The sequence below is a fragment of the Mandrillus leucophaeus genome, unplaced genomic scaffold (genome assembly GCF_000951045.1).
Source record: "Mandrillus leucophaeus isolate KB7577 unplaced genomic scaffold, Mleu.le_1.0 Scaffold79, whole genome shotgun sequence".
Classification (NCBI taxonomy): domain Eukaryota; kingdom Metazoa; phylum Chordata; class Mammalia; order Primates; family Cercopithecidae; genus Mandrillus; species Mandrillus leucophaeus.
The window spans coordinates 2,428,363-2,450,367 of record NW_012108585.1 but is presented as its reverse complement, the minus strand read 5'-3'; the positions used below and the strand labels follow the sequence as shown (position 1 = coordinate 2,450,367).

At 48.6% G+C, this 22,005-nt stretch overlaps 1 protein-coding gene across 3 annotated transcripts in view; it reads right to left on the bottom strand.

Annotated features, from left to right (window-relative positions):
* Positions 1-22,005, bottom strand: part of CACNA1C (calcium channel, voltage-dependent, L type, alpha 1C subunit) — a 775,650-nt gene that overhangs the window by 604,767 nt on the left and 148,878 nt on the right. For all 3 annotated transcript variants that reach the window (XM_011967155.1, XM_011967154.1, XM_011967153.1), the window contains exon 3: positions 20,369-20,474. In XM_011967155.1, coding sequence (XP_011822545.1) covers positions 20,369-20,474 — 106 coding nt within the window. The remainder of the gene's footprint in view (positions 1-20,368; positions 20,475-22,005) is intronic.

Below are 22,005 nucleotides of genomic sequence, written 5' to 3'. Positions count from 1 at the left end.
CTTGCCACCTACTGCTACCCAATCAATATTTATTTGACTATGATGAGCATACAAAGATAATTCTGATTCTTATGCTGACGACAGCCTCACTCAAGTACCACTTCTCAAGTGAAGCCTTTCCTGACTCCCACTATAGAATTTTGGAGCCAGAAAGGCCCAGAGAGATTCTTGAGCCCTCTCTCCCTTCTCTCAACTACCATTACCTGCTTCTCGAACTGGTTCTTGTCTCTCCAATCTGATCATAAATTCCTCGAGGGTGAGAACCTTTCCTTGCCCCAATCCAAACACACCCACAACACCCCCACAGTGACCGGGAAGAGGGGTGATACTAACCCCTCTCTTGTTTTGTTACCATCCCAGTGTTGAATTAGAAGGCACTCAATAATAAAAATAACAATACCTTCCATTTGAATGCTACACGATTTACAAAGAGCTTTTAAAAACATTATCTCTAGTGAGATAATGCTCCTCACAAAAAGCCTGGGTGTTAAGTAGGTATAATCAGCTCTAAGTGACAGATGGAAACTGAGGCTCAGGAGGGTTAAGTGATTTGCCCAAGGGCAGAGAGCCAGGTTCGCATTTCTGGTGTGGGATCAGCATTTTCCTCTACACTGCAGGGCCTCTCCAGGGACTTTAAAACATCCCTAGCATGAAATGACTATCAGGCAAATTGAGGCAAGAAAGACAAATTCCAGGAAAGCTCACTCCTGCCACAAAATCCCACACTTGGCCATACTTGACATTTACAGTAATCAAGATTTAATCTAGTGTTTTCCCCACAAGCCCATGGGCTACTTAAGCCCACAGGTACCATGCCTTCTCTCACAGAATGCCCCTTGCCCAGTGCCTGGTACACAGTAAGCACTCAATAAATGGTAATAAAATGAGCAAATGATCACAAAATAAATGAGCAAGCAAACACATGTATAAACCTACAACGAGAGGCGTGTTGAAGCTATAAACGTAACCAAGAATAGATTTCAACTCTAGAGGAATCCACAAGTGTAAGAAAAGCTGATTTCAATTTATAGAATTACAAATGTTTGAGATAAAACAGCTCTAACACAAGCAAAGACCCAGCAGAATAAACAAAGAGTTTTATTATTTAGCTCCAAAAGGCCAAAACCGGGAATTCTACATTGGAGAAAATGAAAAGAAAAAAAAGTTATTCAGGCAGAAAGCTCTTCCGATTCCAAAAGGATAAAGTAACTATAACCATTTTTTTTTTTTTTTTTTACAAAAATAGAAATAAACAAGCTTTACTAGAAATGGCTAGCTACAGGGAGAAATAGGACTTCAGCAAGTCAGAATTTAAAGTCTTGCTAATAGGTAATGACAGCAGGCAGCTCTTAGCAGCTCAGCATCTCCCCAACAGTTAAAACAGCCTTAAACACATACACTTTTTGTGCATGCTAATTGAGTTTTCAGTTTAACAATCTCTCCAATATAGTGCTGACCTCCTGTCCACCTCTAATACAGCAGAGGGTTGGAAATTTGCTCAGTTCTTTCCCTGCTATGTTCTCTTTCCTCCTAGAACCCTCTCCTGATCCCTCATGACAGGTGTGGCTTTACTTCAGACAGACACAATCTACTCCCCACGAAGACCGGTAGGTCCTCCTCACTCTTTCATCCCTTTCATTCAGCAAGTCTCAAGTTTTATGATTTAGGGATCACTTTAGCAGGATGAAAAACTCCACAAACAATCTACCCTAAAACATTTTTTTCAATCATAATTTAAGACAAATGTCATCTTCCTGAGACAGCCCCCGTTTCCATGAAATACAGTGACCATTAGTCTGGGTTTTGTTTTTTCAGTAGCATGGGTAAAATATTAAAACAAATATAGTCACACCCCAAACCTAAACATTTTAGAGGTGAGTTCTAAATGAATAAATTGTCAAGCCTCTGAGCCCAAGCCAAGCCATCGCATCCCCTGTGACTTGCACGTACAGGCCCAGATGGCCTGAAGTAACTGAAGAATCACAAAAGAAGTGCAAATGCCCTGCCCCGCCTTAACCTAACCGATGACATTCCACCACAAAAGAAGTGAAAATGGCCGGTCCTTGCCTTAAGCGATGATATTATCTTGTGAAAGACCTTTCCCTGGCTCATCCTGGCTCAAAAAGCTCCCCCTGCCCCAGCACCTTGTGACCCCCACTCCTGCCCGACAGAGAACAACCCCCCTTTGACTGTAATTTTCCTTTACCTATCCAAATCCTATAAAACGGCCCCACCCTTATCTCCCTTCGCTGACTCTCTTTTCGGACTCAGCCCGCCTGCACCCAGGTGATTAAAAAGTTTTATTGCTCACATAAAGCCTGTTTGGTGGTCTTTTCACACGGACGCGCATGACATAAATAATTATTTAAATAGATACTGAATACCTGTCTCCCTTAGAAGGATGCCCTATGAAGGCAGGAACTGTGTGTGTTTTAAGCACTGTTGTGTTCCATACATAATAGGTGCTCAATAGACAATTTCTGAATGGATGAAAGCAGACCACCTTAAGAATGATCTTAGGCTGAACTTTGGAAATTCCGTGTTTATATGTCAAAATGATACCTTTCACATGGAACGGTGTCTCTTCTTTTCCTTACCTGGAATCCCAGCACTCCTACCATTGGTCCAGACAATTCCTCTACACCCTTCAAGACGGCACTCAAGCCCAGCTTCTTCCAAGAAATCATTTCTACCGCTCCAATTCATGCTAACCACTGCCTTATTGGCTTTCTAATGATCGCACTACAGTCAGAATCCCGCAGAAAGCTCCTAATTTTCCCATGTGTCTTAGTTCTGTTTTCTCAACGTTTACACAGGAGTGATGAGCTCTCCTGTGTGCCCACATGGTGCTGACCACAAGCAAGGGAGCAGGGATCAGTTCATCTTCGTTTGACTGGACCAACTAACGAGCCTCCTGCAACCAATACCAGTGATTATAAACTCACAGTCAAATGTCTTCAGGCAGCTAAACAGTAAACTGAAGACACAACTTACATCATACAGATAGCATGTAAATGGCACTGGGTGTTGGGGTGGGGTGGAGACAGGAAATAGCAAATGGAAAAGGTGGGCACTGGGGTGGGGCGGGGAGAAAAATCACAAGAAGGCTCTACATCACTAGAGGAGGTACCACGATCCAACCAAATCCAGGAAACCCCACATGAATGACCTTCTCAACAAAGTCCTTTAAAGTTTACCCCTAATTACAGTCTTGTATCTCCCGATGACGGGGATACATTCTGAGAAATGAGTCGTCAGGTGATTTCGTTGTTGTGTGAACATCATAGAGTGCACTTACACTAACCTGCATGGCACAGCCCACGACACACGCAGGCCGCACGCTACAGCCTCGTGCTCCCAGGCCACGGACCGTGCCTGTGACTGTATGGAACATTGTAGCAACTGTCGCACAACGGTAAGTATTTGTATATCTAAACATGTCTAAACATAGATACGGTAAAAATAATCTATAAAAGATAAAAAATGGTGCACCGGTATAGGGCACTTACCACGAATGGAGCTTGTAGGACTGGAGGTTGCTCTGTGTGAGTGAGTGAGTGGTGAGTGAAAGTGAGGGCCTAGGACATTACAGGACACTACTGTGGACATTACAAACATTGTGCACTACATGTATTTTAAAGATTTTCTAGGCCAGGCGCAGTGGCTCATGCCTGGAATCCCAGCACTTTGGGAGGCCAAGGCAGGTGGATCACCTGAGGTCAGGAGTTCGCGACCAGCCTGGCCAACATGGTGAAACCCCGTTGCTACTAAAAATACAAAACTTAGCCGGGCGTGATGGCGGGCACCTGTAATCCTAGCTACTCAGGAAGCTGAAGCAGGAGAATCGCTTGAACCTTAAAACACATTGTATAGCTGTACAAAAATACTTTTCTTTCTTTTATCCATATTCTATAAGCTTTTTTCTATTTGTAACACTTTTTTAACTCTTAAGGTTTTTGTTAAAAACTAAGACACAAATGTACACATTAGCCTAGGCCAGGATCGTCAATATCAAGGATCAGGATCCTTGGTCAGGATCGTCAATATCACTGTCTTCCACATCTTGTCCCACTGGAAGGTCTTCACGGAAAATACACACAGAGCTGCATCTCCTATGATGACAATACCTTCTTATGGCTACCTCCGGAAGGACTTGCCCGAGGCTGTTTTACAGTTAATGTTTGTTTTAACAAGTAGGAGTATACACTAAAATAACAGTTAAAAGTATAGTGTAGTAAATACATAAGTCAGTAACACAGTCCTTTATTATCAACTATTGTGTACTGTACGGAACTGTCTGTGCTAAACTTTGATAAGACTGTTAGCGCAGTGGGTTTGTTTACAACAGCACCACACACACGTAAGTAATGTGTGCCACTGCACCATTACGACGGCAAGAAGATAGGGAGGTCTCGGTTCCATGTTAGTTTTATAGGACTACCATCGTACATGTGCTCTGTCGCTGATCAGACCCTTGTTCTTTTTTTGTTTGTTTGAGACGGAGTCTCGCTCTGTCGCCCAGGCTGGAGTGCAGTGGCGCGATCTTGGCTCACTGCAAGCTCTGCCTCCCGGGTTCACACCATTCTCCTGCCTCAGCCTCCCGAGTAGCTGGGACTACAGGCGCCATGCCCGCCACCACGCCTGGCTAATTTTTGTATTTTTAGTAGAGACGGGGTTTCACTGTGTTAGCCAGGATGGTCTCGATTTCCTGACCTTGTGATCCACCCTCCTCGGCCTCCCAAAGTGCTGGGATTACAGGCGTGACAGACCCTTGTTATGCAGTGCCTAACTGTATGATCCACCCCACGTGGTCCTTGGGAGATGGCGGGAGGTGGCCTGTGTAAGGCACAGAGCTGCACACTGCAGCACTCATAAGCATTAGGCTTCCTCACCACCGTTACGTGCCAGGTAGTGGCTGACCCTGCCAGACCAGGGACCTCCCCGCTCAGTGCTGCCTCCTCTATACGGAGTCTTGTCCCAAGGAGGCAGTGCTCCCCACATGAAGGAATGCTGGAAAGGAGTGGATACCATTCCCACATCATCCCTTCGAAGGGCCGCCCGGCTTCCACTTTATGGTATCCTCATGCAGGCTGGGTTATTATGGCTCACACAGGACTGGTCACCACCCCAGCTGCCATAAAGGAAAGGGTCGAGCTTGAAAATGCAGTCTGCCTCACCCCACTTCCAGACAGATGGGGGCCAAGCACTTTCAGACATACAGCAATCTGGGTGTCCAGAGCTGTCTCCACACTCCTTTCCCCTGAGGCCAAAGTCTACCCAGGGCCAGAACCCCTAAGGAGTGGCCGGCTGCATGGGCCAACCCGCTGGAACCTCACAGCCTCCATAGGCGTGGAGCGTGAGTGCTCATCACAGAGCTTGCACCTCTTATGGGGTGACCAGAAAGGTTTCTCTTGTGGATCTGGATGTAGAGAAGTTGCCAGGGAAATGAAGACTGGATGGCCAAGCCCACAGTGTACAGAAGAGACAGGAAAACACCTCACAGGAGCCTTGTGTGCTGGAAGCTTCTGGCAGGTTCCTTTGACATGTTTCCATGACCGACTTCCCTTCAAAGAAATGGCAGCTCGCACCGTCCAGGGCTTTCTTCCCCAGTGAGCTCTGGCCAGGCCCTCTGGCAACCACATCAACTGCTCTGGGAATGCTAAAGTCAAGGCTGTAACCCTCACCTATCTCTGCTACCTTCCTAACCCTCCTCCAGATCCTTCCTGCGCCTCTGGAGCCTTGGGAAGTGCACAGACCTGCCAACGTCACACTCAGAACAAACTCCTCATGCTGGCCCACATAATTCAGTCCTGTCTGCCCCTCCAACCCCACTCACATCCTCCTTCATCTCCCTCCTGAGCAGCAGCCACGGTGGGCCCTGCTCACCTCGGGGTCCTGGCCCTGCTGTCTCCTGCCTGCACGCTCCTCCCCAGGTCTGCCCACAGCCAGCCCATCTTGTCACCACGTCTCAGCCCCAGTGCCACCTCCTCAGAGAGACCCTCCCTGCCTACTCACTCCAGGTGGGCCCTCACCCTGGAATTCTCCATCTCATTATCTCCTTTACTTTCTCCATAGTATTAACATTCACAACGCTCTGAAAGCATTGTGTGTATGAAGTTGCCAGCTGTTTACCGACTGGCATCATAAGAATGTAAGCTCCATGAGGGCAGAGACCCCACGCATCCTTGTTTCTGCACATCCTGCATTTCCAGCACCTAGCCTGGTACGCAGTAGGCATTTAATAAATAGGACAGAATGAATGCATGAAGGAATGTGCTCATATCAAGTCAAATGGTCTACTTGTCAGGCAAACGACCACAGATGCACAGAACATAAAAGAATCCTCTAAATATACTCCTCTCCTAGATTATGAAAAATGAACAGAGGTTAAGAGAGACAAAGACACTTGCCCAAGGTCACTCAGCTGGTGAGGAGGAGCAGAGAGAAGTCTGGGATGGAAACCTCCCGGCCTCTCGCCTGGTGCTCTCTCAGCCATGCCACACCTTGCCAGAATCCCTAGTCCACGAGCAGCTTCTCTTCTTCACATATTCATTCAGTTCTTTATTCAGCGAATACTCATCGAGTGCCTTCTGTGATTCGGGAACTGTGTTAAGAACATGGGCCAAACCAAAAGTGACTGGAAGGCCCTTAGTCTGCAATCCCAAAGAAATCACCCCACAGCCGTGAAAAACCGATCCTCTTGCTGGAGGGTCTCTGCCCATTCTGCAAATCGTCCACCTGCCGTGACTGTTCCCAGAGTGAGCTGGGGCCTGTCCCTGTCCCAGGACAGAGGTTCTCTGGTTATGGGACAGGTCCTCTGCCAAAATATGATGACAACACACAGCCACATGGGCAGTGAGAGAGGGGTCTGCAGGGAGGGATGCCCTCCAAAGCTCCTAGCCTGGTACACAGCACCAGGAGCTGCCTGGGTCACCGCTGGTCCACCGAGAGCTGCTCACCCTATTTGGACTGAACTGTGGCAGAGATAAGTCCCTGCTGAGACCCCTGCCAAACCTGATTCACAGCACCCTGAGAGCCAGGGAGGAGGCCAGCCCTTCCCTGGATGGCCTTGGTGCTTAGGGAGCCAGAAGCCAGGGCATGTTGCATGAGGCCTGCTGTGTCCTGGGAGCGGCCTTACCCCCAGCACCTCCTGTTCACACTCTGCATCCTCCCATCTTTAGGGGGCATATCTGAGGCCAGCAGGGAGCGGAGGCAGAGAATGAGGAGGCATTGCTGCTAAGCTGCAGGACTAAGCTATAATTGGAGGACCTCAGTGGGGCAAGAGATCTGCTCTGCTACGCATGCCACTGTCCCTCAGGCAGCTGTGCCGTAATCGGGTACAGAAGCCCACACTGTCTGGAGCTAACCGGCAAGGGCAGCGGCCCAGTCAGGACGAGCATCCACACTGAAGCACACCTTCCTTTAAGAAACACTCTCTCTAACAGCCTGGTCTGGCCTCACAGACACGCACAAGGCTCCAGCTGTACTCCAGGTACTGCACTGCATCTGTGTAGACATGATCCCTTCCTGCACAGGGCTCGCTGCTGGTGAGAGCTGCAGATGGACTTTATTTGGAAATAAAGTGTTTGCAGATGAAATCATGTGAAAATGAGGTTATACTGGATTAAGGTGAAGGAGCCCTAATCCAATGACTGCCGTCCTTATCAGAGGAGGGAAGGCTGGGCACAGACAGAAAAACACCCGGGGGAGTGCACCATGTGAAGCTGGAGGCAGAGATCTGGAGTGAGGCACCTAGAAGTCAAGGGATGCCGGGCACAGCCAGTAACACCGGAGCCAGGGCAGGAGCACAGAACACGCTCCTCAGAGCACCCAGAGGAACCAATGCTACTGACACCTGGATTTTGAAACTCTGGCCTCTGGAACTGTAAGACAACAACTTTCTATTGTTTTAAGCCACCAAATGTGTGGTATTTTCACAGCAGTGCTAGAAAACCAATACGATGAGAGACACAGATGAGTAAGTAGGAGGCTAAACGTGCTTAGATGGGGGTCATCTAGAATGCTATGGAAACAGAGGGCAGCACCGAAGCCAGTCATGGAGGAGCAGAGAAAACTTCCTACAAGAAGGGACTCCAAGACTGGGCCTTGGGGATTGTCTAAGTCCATTTGTGTTGCTATAAAGGAATACCCGAGGCAGGGTTACTCAAAAAGAAAAGAGGTGTATTTGGCTCTCGGTTCTGCAGACTGCACAAGAGGCATGCCTCCAGCGTCTGCTTCCGGGTGCTTCCACTCAGGCTGCTTCCACTCACGGCAGGAGGGGAAGGGGAGCCCGGCATGGGCAGAGATCACGGCTGAAAGACCACATTGGGCTTCACCTCTCTCCGGGATAACCTCTGGAACATTCCTCTGATGGGCAGGGAGTGTGGAAGTGACCCCGGCCTGCTGCTGGTCACTCTCTTACCTGCTCTCTCTAGTCAGTCTGTCAGAGGTGGGACTCGGAGCCACGTCCTGGCCTTCGACGCCTTTTCCCACGAGGCCCGTCCCTATCAACCCTGCCCAACTGCCAGGGTTCAAGCATCTCCACATTGTGAGCTGTGTACACAGCCCAGTCCTCAAGCATAACATCCACCACCTGCCACCTGCCTTCCCCCACACAACCAGGATCCATCTGCAAGCACCAAGATAGAGCACAAGGCTGCACCAAGGCTTGTGCTCCCCGGCCTGTGAGGTTGGCCTGGCCACAGGGGCCACAGCACTTCCAGTCAGATCTGATGAAGCCTCGGTGCAGACATGAGGTCTCCTCCTGGATATCCCAGCCTTCCTTATTCTTGATGCCTGACCCTGTTCCTCAGGACTCAAAGACACCAGGGAGAGAGGCTGCCCCAGCCCATGTTTCTGACTACGTGCCTGAGAGCCCAGAGAGTAAAGCTCTGGGGTTTTCCCATTATTTCTGCTATGCATTTGAGGAAGGGGTCTGCAAGTCGCAGGACAGCACCAAACAAACTACTCAGCAGCTACGCTCAGCTGTGCCGGAGTTCAGCTAGACCCCGTGAGAAAACAAGGAGTGGCCTGTATGAGCTCCCGGCAGGGGCGCCTGTATGAGGCGATGTGTCGGCTCCGGGACTGCACACAAAGACAGGGTCCCCTGGCCTGGCGCTCCCGGACCCCAGCAGCTCTGCCAGGCTCTTGGCAGCAGGCAGGTTATGGCCACACCACTCACCATCCATCTTGGAAAGGTCAAGAACTAAATTTGGAACTTGGCTTTTAGTTCTTTTGCATCTCTGAGTTATCTTGAGAGGAGGCTGAGGAAAAAGGTTCAGAGAGGAATGTGCCAGAAAAAAAAACAGTACATATTTTAGAGACAAATATATCTGTCTAGTTTTAATCATAACAGTAATAATGATTGTGATAATGCCTCTACGTTTATATGGCACTTTGCATTTTTCCAGAGCATTTAAAAAAATAAAGATGGGGTCTCCCTCCATCACCCTGGTGTAATCATAGCCCACTGCTGCCTTGAACTCCTGGGCTGAAGCAATACTCCCACCTCAGCCTCCCAAGCAGCTAAAACTACAGGTACAAGCCACCAGGCCCAGCTAATGTGTGTGTCTGTACATATATATGTACATTTTTTTGGTAGAGCTGGGCGGAGCATTTCCATCTATATTCTCATTTGCCCTTGCCATAACTCAGTGAGGTAGGAATTATTATCTTTATTTCACAGCCGAGAAACCTAAAACTCAGAGAAGTGAAGTGCCAAGGCCGTGCCACGAGGCAGGGGTAGAAGTGGAACCAGAGCCCAGGGCTATGACCTGCAGCTCAGCACTCTCTTACTACCCATCCCACATCCTGGTGTTCAGGCCGTAGCTCTATGATCTCCACATCTCCAGCAGGGCCTAGGGTGCGCAGGCAGAACCTGTGGAGTCTCTCAGCATGAGAGGGGGACTGCTGTCACCTGGGCGGGGCGCCACGGGGGTCCCCCACATGTTATGCTCTGAGCCCTGCTAACCACCAGTCTGACTGGGATCCCATGAAGGCCCCAAGTTCAAATGCAGACCCAGGCAGCTCCCAGGATCTGCTTCCAAGGTCTTAGTCCACCAGAAGGGTCCCTCAAGTTTTAAGCTTGTCTCAGAAAGTCAAGCTGATTCCGGGTTCCCTCACCCCAACGAGAGATCCTCATCTATTTAGGAGGAGGTCTGGGGGCCTGTTTGGTTGAGGATCTCAGGTAATATGAATCACCGATCCCTGGGAAAATATGGCCACAAAGTCAAGTCTACCTCTCAGGTGGAAGCAGATGAAAAAGCCTCCCCTTTGCCTACCCCTTATGTTTTCCAAATGGCATGGCCTGGGGGCTCCGTGGCATGCCCCTAGGACCCCCACAGACACCACCCAGCCTGGGGACATTCACTCCCTCCTTCACTGTTGCTCCTCCCCTGGTCCTCTTGGTAAAAACAGAAGCGCACACACTGCATAAACTCTAGGTGAGAGCCTGATAATTAAGGCACCGTATTCAAAGCAAAATACCTCTCCCATTTTCACCTTAGTTGGGGGCCACACAGCACAGCAATTAAAAGCACAGACCTGGGAGCCACACACCCAGGCTGGAATCCCAGCTCCACTGCTTCATAGCTATGCAACCTTGGGCAAGTTAGTTCATTGGCCTGTGCCCCTTCCTCATCTTTAAAATGGGGTGATTATACGAAAAGTCTCATGGGGTAGTCGAGGGGACTAAATGAGTTAACACATGGCCCATAGTCAGAGCAATGCCAGCAGCATTAAGGGCTGACGTTATTGCTGCTATTATTATTAGTCAGAAGGCGCCAATCCAACAACTTCAATCATACAGAAACTAGAGAGAACAAAGAGGATAAAGGAAAAAAAAATGGCTTCTAAGAAGCCAAAATCAATGTTATAAAACCCATAAATTAAAGCTAATGCACTTTATTCATAAGTAAGCCCCGCAGGTCCTCAATCGGAATCTGTTTACTCTAACTTTGCACATAACTGTAATGGACTTGATCAACTGATTCCCAAACCCGCAGGAGAGAGTGGGGAGCAAATTAATCGGGCTGGTGCTGGAGGAGGCTGACATCCCACCAGAGAGGTGCATGAAAGGCGCACCCCAAATCTTCCCCAGGTCAGGACGTTCTGGGACCCTCTGGGGGTTGCTTAGTTCTCCCGACAGCTTCCCAGCATGACATCAGGTGCAATCATTGAAATTCCTAAGAATTGTATAGTCCCAGAAAAAGGATGAAATATGTCCAGATTTTTCTTTTAAGGATCCAGGGATTTGTATTTTACATTCTGGAAAGACTTCCTTCAAATGTACTTAAATTACAAGAAGTTGGGTACATGAAAGGGGTTCTATTACATAAACAGTGGATTTATTTGGAATATTTCCCCCCCCCCAAAAAAAAATGAATGAAGATGGATAAAACTGGAGCAAGAGGTGTCACCATATTTAGACTTCAAATCATCATCTCTCTTTTCCCATCCGCTGGCAAACACAGAGCAGACAATGCTTTCTCCTCTCTCTGAAATATTTAGTGAGTAAACACTGAGTCAAACAATTGCCCCAGGCTCTCTGCAGGTTTATGACCATGAGATTAAGCACAAACCCATCCAGAAGCTGCCATCTATTTTAAAATGCCATGTTCCTGATGAAGACAGTCCTGTGGTCTTTGCTCCTTTCCTACACCAGCCTTGCAATGTGTCTCATCCTGTTTCCAGCTCCGTCCTTTCTCCTGATGCATCGGTTCTTGGGGCGACAGTTTTCTCCTCTGTGGTTTTAACAGAGCGGCATTTCCCGAAGGTATAAGCCCGGCAACACCATTCTTCAAGATGTCTGTGACGGTATGAGTGGGAAAGGTGATGTGCTGGCTGGTCCAGGGACTCACGGAGCACCTTACCACGTAAGGAGGCAGCTGTAGCAGAATGGCTAAGAACACAGACCAGGAGACGCCTGGCCCACATCTGCATGGCCATGACTTCGCTTCAGGGCTACATCTCACAGGGTGAATTATTTACATTCTCTGAGCTTCTGTGTGCTCATCTATAGAATGGGATAATAACATCTCATCGTGCTATAACCATGTTTAAATGCATTTCTACGCAAGGCACTTAGAGCAGCATCTGCATGGTGTGAACTCATGAGTAGTGTCTGTTGCTATTGTGTTAAAGGCTTGGAGAAGTCTTATAATAACATATTTACCTTTGGCTAACTTGGTACTTACTGAATTTATTTTGCAACAGACCCAAGTTTTGTTTTTTTTTTTAACAAAATCTGTTCATACTGCTACAGAGTGTTTAATCTTTAAAACATTTTCACATATACCTCATTGGATACTCACAGCGACCCTACACATCCCAGGGAACACAGCAAATAACCCAAGCTGTGGTTTCATACAGTCCTAAGTTCCAACTCCAGCCCTGCCACTGCCTCACCAAGTCACTTTACTTCCCTGAGATTTTACTTTCTTATCTGAAGTAAAGGGACAACACCTCACAGGATCCACTCATTCACCCAGGGTTCACTCAGCAGATATTTATGCAGAGCCTTACGCGTGTCCGTTATTGCCAAAGCACCGGGGATACAGCCATGAACAAGAGGGATACATTCTCTATCCTCAAGTAAACAAATAAATAGGATAATTTGCAGTTGTGGAGATTAGAAACATTGCACACGGCCGGGCGCGGTGGCTCACGCCTGTAATCCCAGCACTTTGGGAGGCCGAGGCGGGCGGATCACGAGGTCAGGAGATCGAGATCACGGTGAAACCCCGTCTCTACTAAAAATACAAAAAAAAGTTAGCCGGGCGTGGCACCTGTAGTCCCAGCTACTTGAGAGGCTGAGGCAGGAGAATGGCGTGAACCCAGGAGGCGGGGCTTGCAGTGAGCCGAGATCGCACCACTGCACTCCAGCCTGGATGACAAAGCAAGACGTCGTCTCAAAAAGAAAAGAAAAAAAGAAAAGAAAAGAAAAGAGAAAGAAACATTGCACGCAAAGCACTGGCACCTGGTGGTCACTCAACAAAGACAATTACAATGACTAAGCAAGCGTTACTACTCCACGTGACAAAAGAGATACCAACAGAGAGGTTGAGTGACTGACCTAAGGCCACACAGTTCAGATCTCTCCTCCTAGGTCAGTGCCTACAACTGTGGCTCTGATATAGCTTTTAAGACACACCCACACCCAGGTCCCACTCAGACCCATTCAGCAGGAAAATCTGAGGGGAGACCTGACTCAGTAGAAGCACCTTCCCAACGCACTGTGTCAAGTTCATTCTCTCATCCAAAACCAGGCTCTCCACCCTGCCTTCCACACCCCACTGCACAGCACAGGAGAGGGTTGTGGTTTGTTCCTTGCAGTTATCTATTAGTGTATTTTATAACCCTAGCATTTCTGCGAACCCTAACGCCCGCTGCATTAGGACAACACCTATGAGATAGCAATAATAAAGCTCACGTCATTATCACCATTATTGCTGATGCATGAAAGCCCCACAAAAAGCCTTCTCGCTCTTAGGCAAACCTGATAATAAAAACACAGTTCACTGCAGGGAGAAGAGGGGAACCCAAACATTTTCATTCACTTCTCAAAGCATGGGGGGCGATAGGGCTCAGAGGCATCTCAGACCTTGCGGTGGTGGTCCAAGCGCAGGGCCCCAGGTCGCGAGATTCAACCCAGCACTGCGTGGGAGTGGGGGAACCTCAGGCTGACAGGCACCTCCTGAGCGAACTGGCAAGAGACACACAAAGCCCGGGGGTGGGGGAGTGGGGTCCCCCACCAGTGCTCTCCCTCTGGGACTCTTCTTTGGCCATGAATGGATCCCCGCTTCTCTCCCTGTGTAGTCAGAGGCAAGGGTGAGCACAGACACCAATCCTGCTGGGTCAGAGCTGCCAAAAAGCACAGCGTTTTGGTCTCCTCTCTCCCACCCTTCCGAGGCCAAAGCTAGCACAAGGTGCCAATGACCCTGACTTACCCCCAGGGACCAGGTGGAGGGGAGGGGCCTTCAGCCTGGTTTAGAGTTCCAAAGAGCAACACACATTCGCCTGTGCTGGGCATGTCCTATGAAGTTTACTTATGTTAACTCACTCAATCCTGTCAACCAGGTTATGATGCAACTCTCGTTGCCCCAATTTTACACCAACAAACGGGCAAATCTGACATTTCAACCTTCTTCCTAGTCGAGCTCAAGCCCCTCTGGCGGACGGCTTCTCCTCTCACAGCCTCTGAAGGAAGAAAGCCCAGCCAAAGGATGATCCCTTTTCTGGCCTCATCCCCTCTTCTCTCCACCTCCACTTCAGGCTCTCTTGCTCCAGAAAGTACACGCACTGTTCTTTGCACAAGGTCAAATGCCAAATATATTCTCTTAATATTTCAACTCAAGCCAAGTCTTTGTGGACTTCAGGGTACGCAGAGAAGAGGGAGTTTTCCACACACAGTGAGTCGGCTCTGCTTGCAGAGCTTATTCAACAGACATCAGACAATCGACCTAACAGGTGACAGCTCTTGGTAGATGGGGGTTACAGCGGCTATGTTATAAATCATGTGCTACATAGAGGTGGCATTGCCAATAACAGCACTGAGTCTAAAGAAAGAATGTCATGCCATGGCCCAGTTCAGCTTTCATTATGCTTCACTAGCATGAGGAAAAGATAACAAAGATGATGGATTTTGGTGTAAAAGTGTATGTTAGATGGAGCCTACAACAAACAGACTTTAAATAATGCAAGAGAGATCTTAAAAAAAAAAAAAACTCTATTCTGGAATACTTTTCATCTCTTGGAAACAGAAGAAAGCAAAGTGTTAGAAAAATAAGGGGAGATTAAATTAAGCAGGTGGGAGAAAGGAAAGGGCCTGCGAGAGAATGGGTGGAAGCCGACGAGTTTGCGAGGGAATCTGAGAGCAGGAGCAAGCACAGATGTGAATTTGCAAGTGTGTGTGAAAAGAAGAATCTTTTCTAATTCTGTGACAGTGTGAGCGTGCTTTTGCTAAACAGATTATTCTTGAACCCAATGGAGTGGGAAAGCTCTCAGCAGTTGACGTGTGTCGTCTTTCTGCTTGGATCCTAAAGGGAACTTGTGGGTAGACAGAGCTGATTGCGGAGGGAGCTGAAGGTGGATCCAGTCACACCATGAGGAACATTCTAGGTCACTGTTCTCAAAGAGCAGCCCAGGACCACTTGCATCAGAACCCCAGGGGAGCTTATTAAAACTTCAAACTCCCAGGGCCCACTCCAGAATCAGGATCCCTGGGAGCAGGGCCTGGGAACACACATTTTAATCATCTCTAGGATCTTATGCTACAGGGGTTGAGAGCCACTGCTGCAGGTGCATCAGCATCTCTTTGCTATTTCTCAGAACAGGGCTCTGAAATAGCAATTCTTTAATGTTTTTTTTAAAAAGCTATGAAACCAATGGAGGATTTCGCAAGCTTCATTTTTGGGGTACATAAACGATTTGGGGCATCCCACTCTGGCACAACAATGGGAATGTTCCAAGCATTGAACCTCAGCAAACTGTTGTCATGCACCTAGTACTTCAGGGCCTCCATAGGGGTACAGACACAGATAAATATCCTCTTCTCTTAGTTTCGGCCCTAAGCTCAGCTCTTCTCACAGTCAGTCCAATGCTCTTGTCATTGGCCTTGAGTTGCCATGAGCCATGCTTTTGAACTACCAACCAGCCCCTCTTGGATATCTTAAACTCTCTGTTTCCTTAGCTTCTAAGACTCCACTCTCAGTAGGTTCCCCTCCTACCTCTCGGGCTAAGCCTTCCTGACACGTGGTGTACGTCCTTCCTTTGCTCCTCTTCCTCCATCCTCTGCAAACGTCACTGTTCTCCGGGGTCCAGCTGTGGTCACTGCTACCCTCCTGCTCCACCCTGATGCAGGTGCTCTAGGCCATACCTACAGCTTCTCCTTGTGTCTCTCCTCCTGTTGCCCCCAAGTCTCCATCCTCAGTATAAACAGTCTCCTGGGCTGCAGGCCCCTGTCGACAGCCCGTGGGACATCTCCAACCTCATGCTCCACGGGCTCCTCCACCTGACAATCATCAATCGTATGTGTCATTCCCTGCCCCTCAAATATGACCTTCCTCCTGAAGTCTTTCTCCTGGCCAAGGGCACCTGGCTCCTCATATCACCATCCTGGGAGCCAGCTCTCTCTTCCACCCATGATATCCATCTGGTTACTTGTCCAGGCAAGTTTGCCTCCTAAATCCACTGCCTCCTCTCTATCCTTATTGTCACCATCATCTGGACTCTGGCAAGCTTTCTTTTTCTCTTCACAGTGAGGCCTCCGTCTGAGCCATCTTCCTCATGCTGCAAGAGCACTCCTCTGCCAGTAAAGCCTTCAAGCCTCCTCCTCACCTGCAGTTAAGTCCAGCAGTCTGCATGGGCCATCAAGCCTCCATCACCCGGCTTTTCCCATTCCCTCAAAACCAGCACCCCTTCCTCTGGTCCTAAAGAATGTGACCACAGGGCCTTTGCACATGAGTATACTTCAGCCTGAAGTACCTCTATGGCATCCTCTTCTTGAGAGACGCAATGCAAATATGTCAACCTATGTGAAACTTGCCATTAATCCTTTCTCTACAGCAAAATGAATCAGTTCTTCCACCTTGACACCTTGGCCCCGTATAAGACCCTTCACCATTTGAAACATGTTTACAGGTTTATCTTCCCTATTAATCGCAGTGTCTGTCTGTTGGTATAGATGTTTGGCAAATGACTACACACACACACACGAGCTAGACCAGTGGAAGGAGAGACCAGAGGGAGGACAGCAAGAAGGAGGCGACTGTAAGAGTCCAGGAAAAAGGCAACAGGGCCTGGGTTAGGGTGACAAGGATGACGACGATGACAATAATAACAATAGTATCCAGCACTATGAACAAGAGCCAACACTGAGCCCTTACTAAGGCGCTCTCCTAAGGGCTTTACATATTTGGACTCATTTAATCTTCACAACAACCCTCTGAGGTAGGTACTGTCATTACTGTTATTTCCATTCCATAAATGAAGAAACTAAGGCACCCGAAGTCTAAACAAATGACTTTGAGAATAAAAAGAAGGCTAAGTGTGATACATTGCAAATTATAATCTCCAAGACTGGATTCCTGCTCAGATGGGCACAGCAAGGGGAAGAAGATGTCAGAGATGCTTCTGTGTGACAGCAAGGCCAGCAATGCCATCAACCCGGCCAAGGGAAAAGAAAAGGAGCAGCATTCACCTGGGCTATGTTTTGTCTTCTTCAGCGGACAGGTCGTGTGGCGGGAGAGAGAATGAGTTCTATTTGGGGCTTGTTTGAGGTATCAGTAAGACATCCTGGCATATATAATTATCACTGCCAACCCTACTCTTCCCTAGGACCCTCTGAGGTCACTTCCATTTTACAAGCTGGGGAAAAGAGGTTTGGAAAGATTAAATAACCTCAGATTAAGATTCACATTTAATTTTTTTTTTTTTTTTTTTTTTTTGAGATGGAGTCTCGCTCTGTCGCCCAGGCTGGAGTGCAGTGGCGTGATCTCGGCTCACTGCAAGCTCCGCCTCCCGGGTTCACACCATTCTCCTGCCTCAGCCTCCCGAGTAGCTGGGACTACAGGCGCCGCCACCTCGCCCGGCTAGTTTTGTTTTTGTATTTTTAGTAGAGACGGGGTTTTACCATGTTAGCCAGGATGGTCTCAATCTCCTGACCTTGTGATCCACCTACCTCGACTTCCCAAAGTGCTGGGGTCACAGGCGTGAACCGCTATGCCCAGCCCAGACTTAATCTTAAAGTGGAGAAGCCAAGATTTGAAGTCAGGTCTGTCCAAGTCAAATTTTGCTCTGCCCAAGAGGCCGGTTCTTCCTGAAGTTGACTAATCACTGGCCTCCCTATGAGGAATTTTTTTAATGCGCATCCCCAGACCATGCACAGTTGGAGTTCTCTGGGGTTGTAATGATGTGCAGGCTTTGGGGTCGCTGCGCCTGTCCACAGGCCTCTCCAATGCAGGAAATACTGGGCCAGGCCTTTGGAAAGGCTTAGCACTGGACATGTCAGTCTTAGCAACAATTTACCGGGAAAGGGAACTTAAATCTGTGGACACAGAGGACCTCCCCAAGGGGAGAGTGCAGAAGAAAATCAGAGGGCTCAGGACAGAAGCCTAGTAAACGTTCGTGCAGACACAGGGAGAGAGGCTGGAAGAAGCAAGGGGAGAATGTGTTTTGAAAACGGGGCATCTGCAGAGATGCTGCAGCTTGAAGATGCTATAGAGAGCAAGGACCGGGAGGCGAGGTCACAGCACTCGCGATGGGTTTCTCCATGGGGCTGAATCATGTTCTGATTTATTAGCTGATGTGAGGTAGTGTTTATTTGTCTGTTTTAGGGGTTTTCTGATGCTCCCCCCCACCGATCCCCCCCCTTCCCCTTCAGCTGGCTGCATTCACTGCCCCAGGGAAAGTGCGACCCTATGACTGTGGAACACAGAGAATGAGGAGTCATCCGCAGCTTTACTGAGGTATCATTGCCATACCATAAAATTCAGCCATTGTAAGTACGCAATTCGATGATGTTTGGTAAAGTTACACAGTCGTGCAAGCAGCCCCACCATCTCGTGTAGAATACTGCCATCACTCTGCGGTGTGATAAAAACCCGCCATTCCTCCCGCATCATCTGTACCCAGCAACCTCACTCCAGCTGCAGAATAAGTCCAGGGTGACCTCCTGTCCTCTCCTACGAGCCCCTCTGCCTCCAGGAGGTCCAAGGTTGAGGGGTCTCGGCCAGCCCAGGGCTTCCCTCTAGCTCAGCAACCCAAGTGGCTCCCTTAAACCTCCCGGGAACCGAGGGGTGAAGGGGCTACATGTGGCCATCTCTAGGACCTAAGAAAAACCAAAGTCCTCTACCCACTTTCACCACTGCTTGGGCCTTGGGCAGCCCAAAGCGTCATCAGCTTAAGAACAAGATACGGATTCTCTTTGGAACCAAGGCTCCTCTTTAAAAATTGCAGATTAAATGTTAAACTGTGGGAGGGTTGGGAGGACCATGGCAGGGGAAGGAGGTGGCTGCACAGGGAAGAAACAGAACCAAGGGAAGGAGCTCCTGCTTCAGGGAGACACGTTGGCTTGTATTTATTTTGACACAGTAAAGATTTCTTGCCCCTTAAGAGACAAGGTCACGCTTCAGATGGCCTCATGGACGGCGGCCGATGCTCTGCCTTCCGACTCCGGCCATGTCATCATTCAGTGCCGTGCCCAGCTTTGACATTTTTGGAGCCTGTCCCCAACAAAGGGCCCCAAGCCAAGCCACAAGACACCACAGCCCACAGGCGGCGAACACCTTACCTGCTATGCATCAGCGGCTACCTGAAAAAACTGGGGTGACAGCAGAGAAGTTAAAATGTGCATCAGATTGTTTTTGCTGAAAGGGCCCAAGGAAATGTCGAAGGTTACAAAACACAAGAACAACCGTGTGATGGCATCAGCCCAGCAGTTGTGGAGAGGAGAATCCTATAAGCTGCCTGCTTCTTTTGAAAACCATCTCATTGGATGGTCCCATCTCAGTAATTAAAGGAAGGTGCTCACGGCGGGGGAAAGATGGTGGCTCTGATGACCAAACACGCCATGTGGAAATCACATGAAGAGTGATGGTGTCTCTGCAATGGAGGGGGAGAAAGAGACAGGATGTTCCCTGTGTGCCTTTCGTAGAGGCACCCTGGAGTGCCCCAATTTTGCCAACTGCATTCCAGAGCTCTTTTCCGCACATGCCCAGATGAAGCAAAAGTCTTTGTAATGACTTCGAGCTCAGCCAAAAGTAAACACACTCTCCACTTTTTCCATGGAACAATTCTAACCCCAAATTGCCAGAGCTGGCCCCTCAACAATCCAAATGGAAAGCTGCCTTTCCTAATAAAAGAAAGCCTTTCTAACTCAATAATACATCTTGGCTGCAAAAGCAAACGTTCCTAAAAGCTTCCTAGAAATTATTTATCGAACAGCAACGCTGCAGATCACCTGAGCAAACCCCACCAATGGAACAAAGACATTCAAAGTAAATACAAGACACAACCCAAGAATAGGTGTTTGCTGCACCAAACACCTGCACTCACAACTTTTGCAGCACATTTTGTAGCAGTCACGGGATTTGCTACTAAACATGCGCGCGCGCGCACACACACACACACACACACACACACACAGAGCTCACCACCACCTAACTGGAATATTCTTTTGGAAAACAGGCCAGGATGAGACAGGCGCTGATTTGAATAAAGAGCAAAATAGCGCGCGGGATGTGAGCTCTACAGGCCTTCTGCACATGCCAAACACATGTCTCACTTCTCTCCCACATTTCATGAATCTATGTGATCTGAACGCAGTTCTCCATCGAGTGAAAAAGCAGAGACTTGAAGACGGTGGACTTACCAGGTTGGAATTAGTGGCGTTGGAATCATCTTCTGGAAAGGGAATATAGATCGCTAAGGCCACACAATTGGCAAAAATAGTCAGTAAAATAATTATTTCAAATGGTCTGAGAAAGGGAGTTAAGGAAGTTAATGCCACGGAAAGTACAAGTGAAACAAACATACATCTACGTATTTTTTCAAATGAATCAAAGATTCGTAAGAATTTTGTTTAAACAATGCATTCCAAGCCCCTTGTATTCTGAAAAGAAACATATGCCTTTTTAAGTACGGCTAGTGGGTCCCCGCCAACATTTTCCCTAATATGTCAAAAGCAGTGGAGGCCAGTCGCGTGCCAGAGTAAACACAGAGTTCTAAAAACTTTTCTCCCCTCCTTTTATTTATTTGGATTGCACTGGTCTCCATTCTTCCCCATGTGTGCCTAGGGTTGCCTCTAAAGAGCATGGCCTGTGCCAAGCACCCCGTTTCTTCACGGCTTATGCCGAGCTGCCTGTGGGCCCATGCCCACCTGGAACGGGGGACATGGGTGGAACGGGATTCTAAGACAGAGAGACTTCCCCTGGGTTTCATTGACATTTGGAGAGTTTATTTTTAATCTTTTAAACTAAAGTTAAGAGTGGTTTCCATTTCTTCTCTCTCATTCTCTGACAGGATCCGGAGATCCTGAAGACCCCCAAGAGCACGGCAGGGTGTCCATCCTGAGTGAGTACAGGGAAGGAAGGCATCTCCTCTTTAAGGATGAGTCTCACAGACAGCATAGAAACCCCTTTGGTCTGCGAAGGTCCCGCTTCAGCAGGCAAAGCTTTAATTTCAAGGCCTCCTGATTTTTCCTTGGTGTGTGCTGGGCTCTAGCGGGACAGTCCGAGGTTCCCTCACCAGGAGCAGTGCAGGCAGATGTTCCCACGCCCTGACTTCTTCATCACATTTTCAGGGAAGGATACGCTCTCAAGAGAAAAATCAGCTAATGTGATAACACCCCTTCCAATGGGACCACCCCACACCCTCCATGGAAGGGCCCGTCTATGCTCTTCCAGCTCCACTCCCACCTACTCCGCTCGCATTGCCCAGTGTGCAGCCCAGTTCATGGAGTCTCACAGGAGGAGGAAGACAGAGAGGGGTGGAGGTCTGGGGTGAGGGGACCACCATAATTCTCTCAGGGAAATCCATACTCACAAAGTTAGTGAATACTGAGGCAGAAAGAGACCTTAGAGATTATCTAGTCTGACCCTCTGAGGCCCAGAGAGCCTGAGAAACTTTCCCAAGGCCCCACAGCAGGTTAGTGACCAGCTGAGACTAGAGCCCAGATTTCCCGATCACCAAGTCCAGTGTTCACTCCCCTGCCACAGACGGCCTTCTGACGTGTTCACGGGCAACCCTGGGCCAGTGTCACAGAATTGCGAACTGGGAGGAACCCGGATGATTATCTTAGCACTGGCCTCCCTAGCCCTGTGGGTACTTGTGAGGATCCATTTTCCTGTAGAACATTTTCTGTGTCCACCTTGATATCAAAAAAGATGCCACACAGTGGACCCGTCAATCTCCCAACTTTGCAGGTGTGAAAAGTAAAGCGGTCAGTCCAAGACCCCGAGCTGGCACATAGCAGAACCTGGACCGGAACCCAGACCGACTGACTAAGCT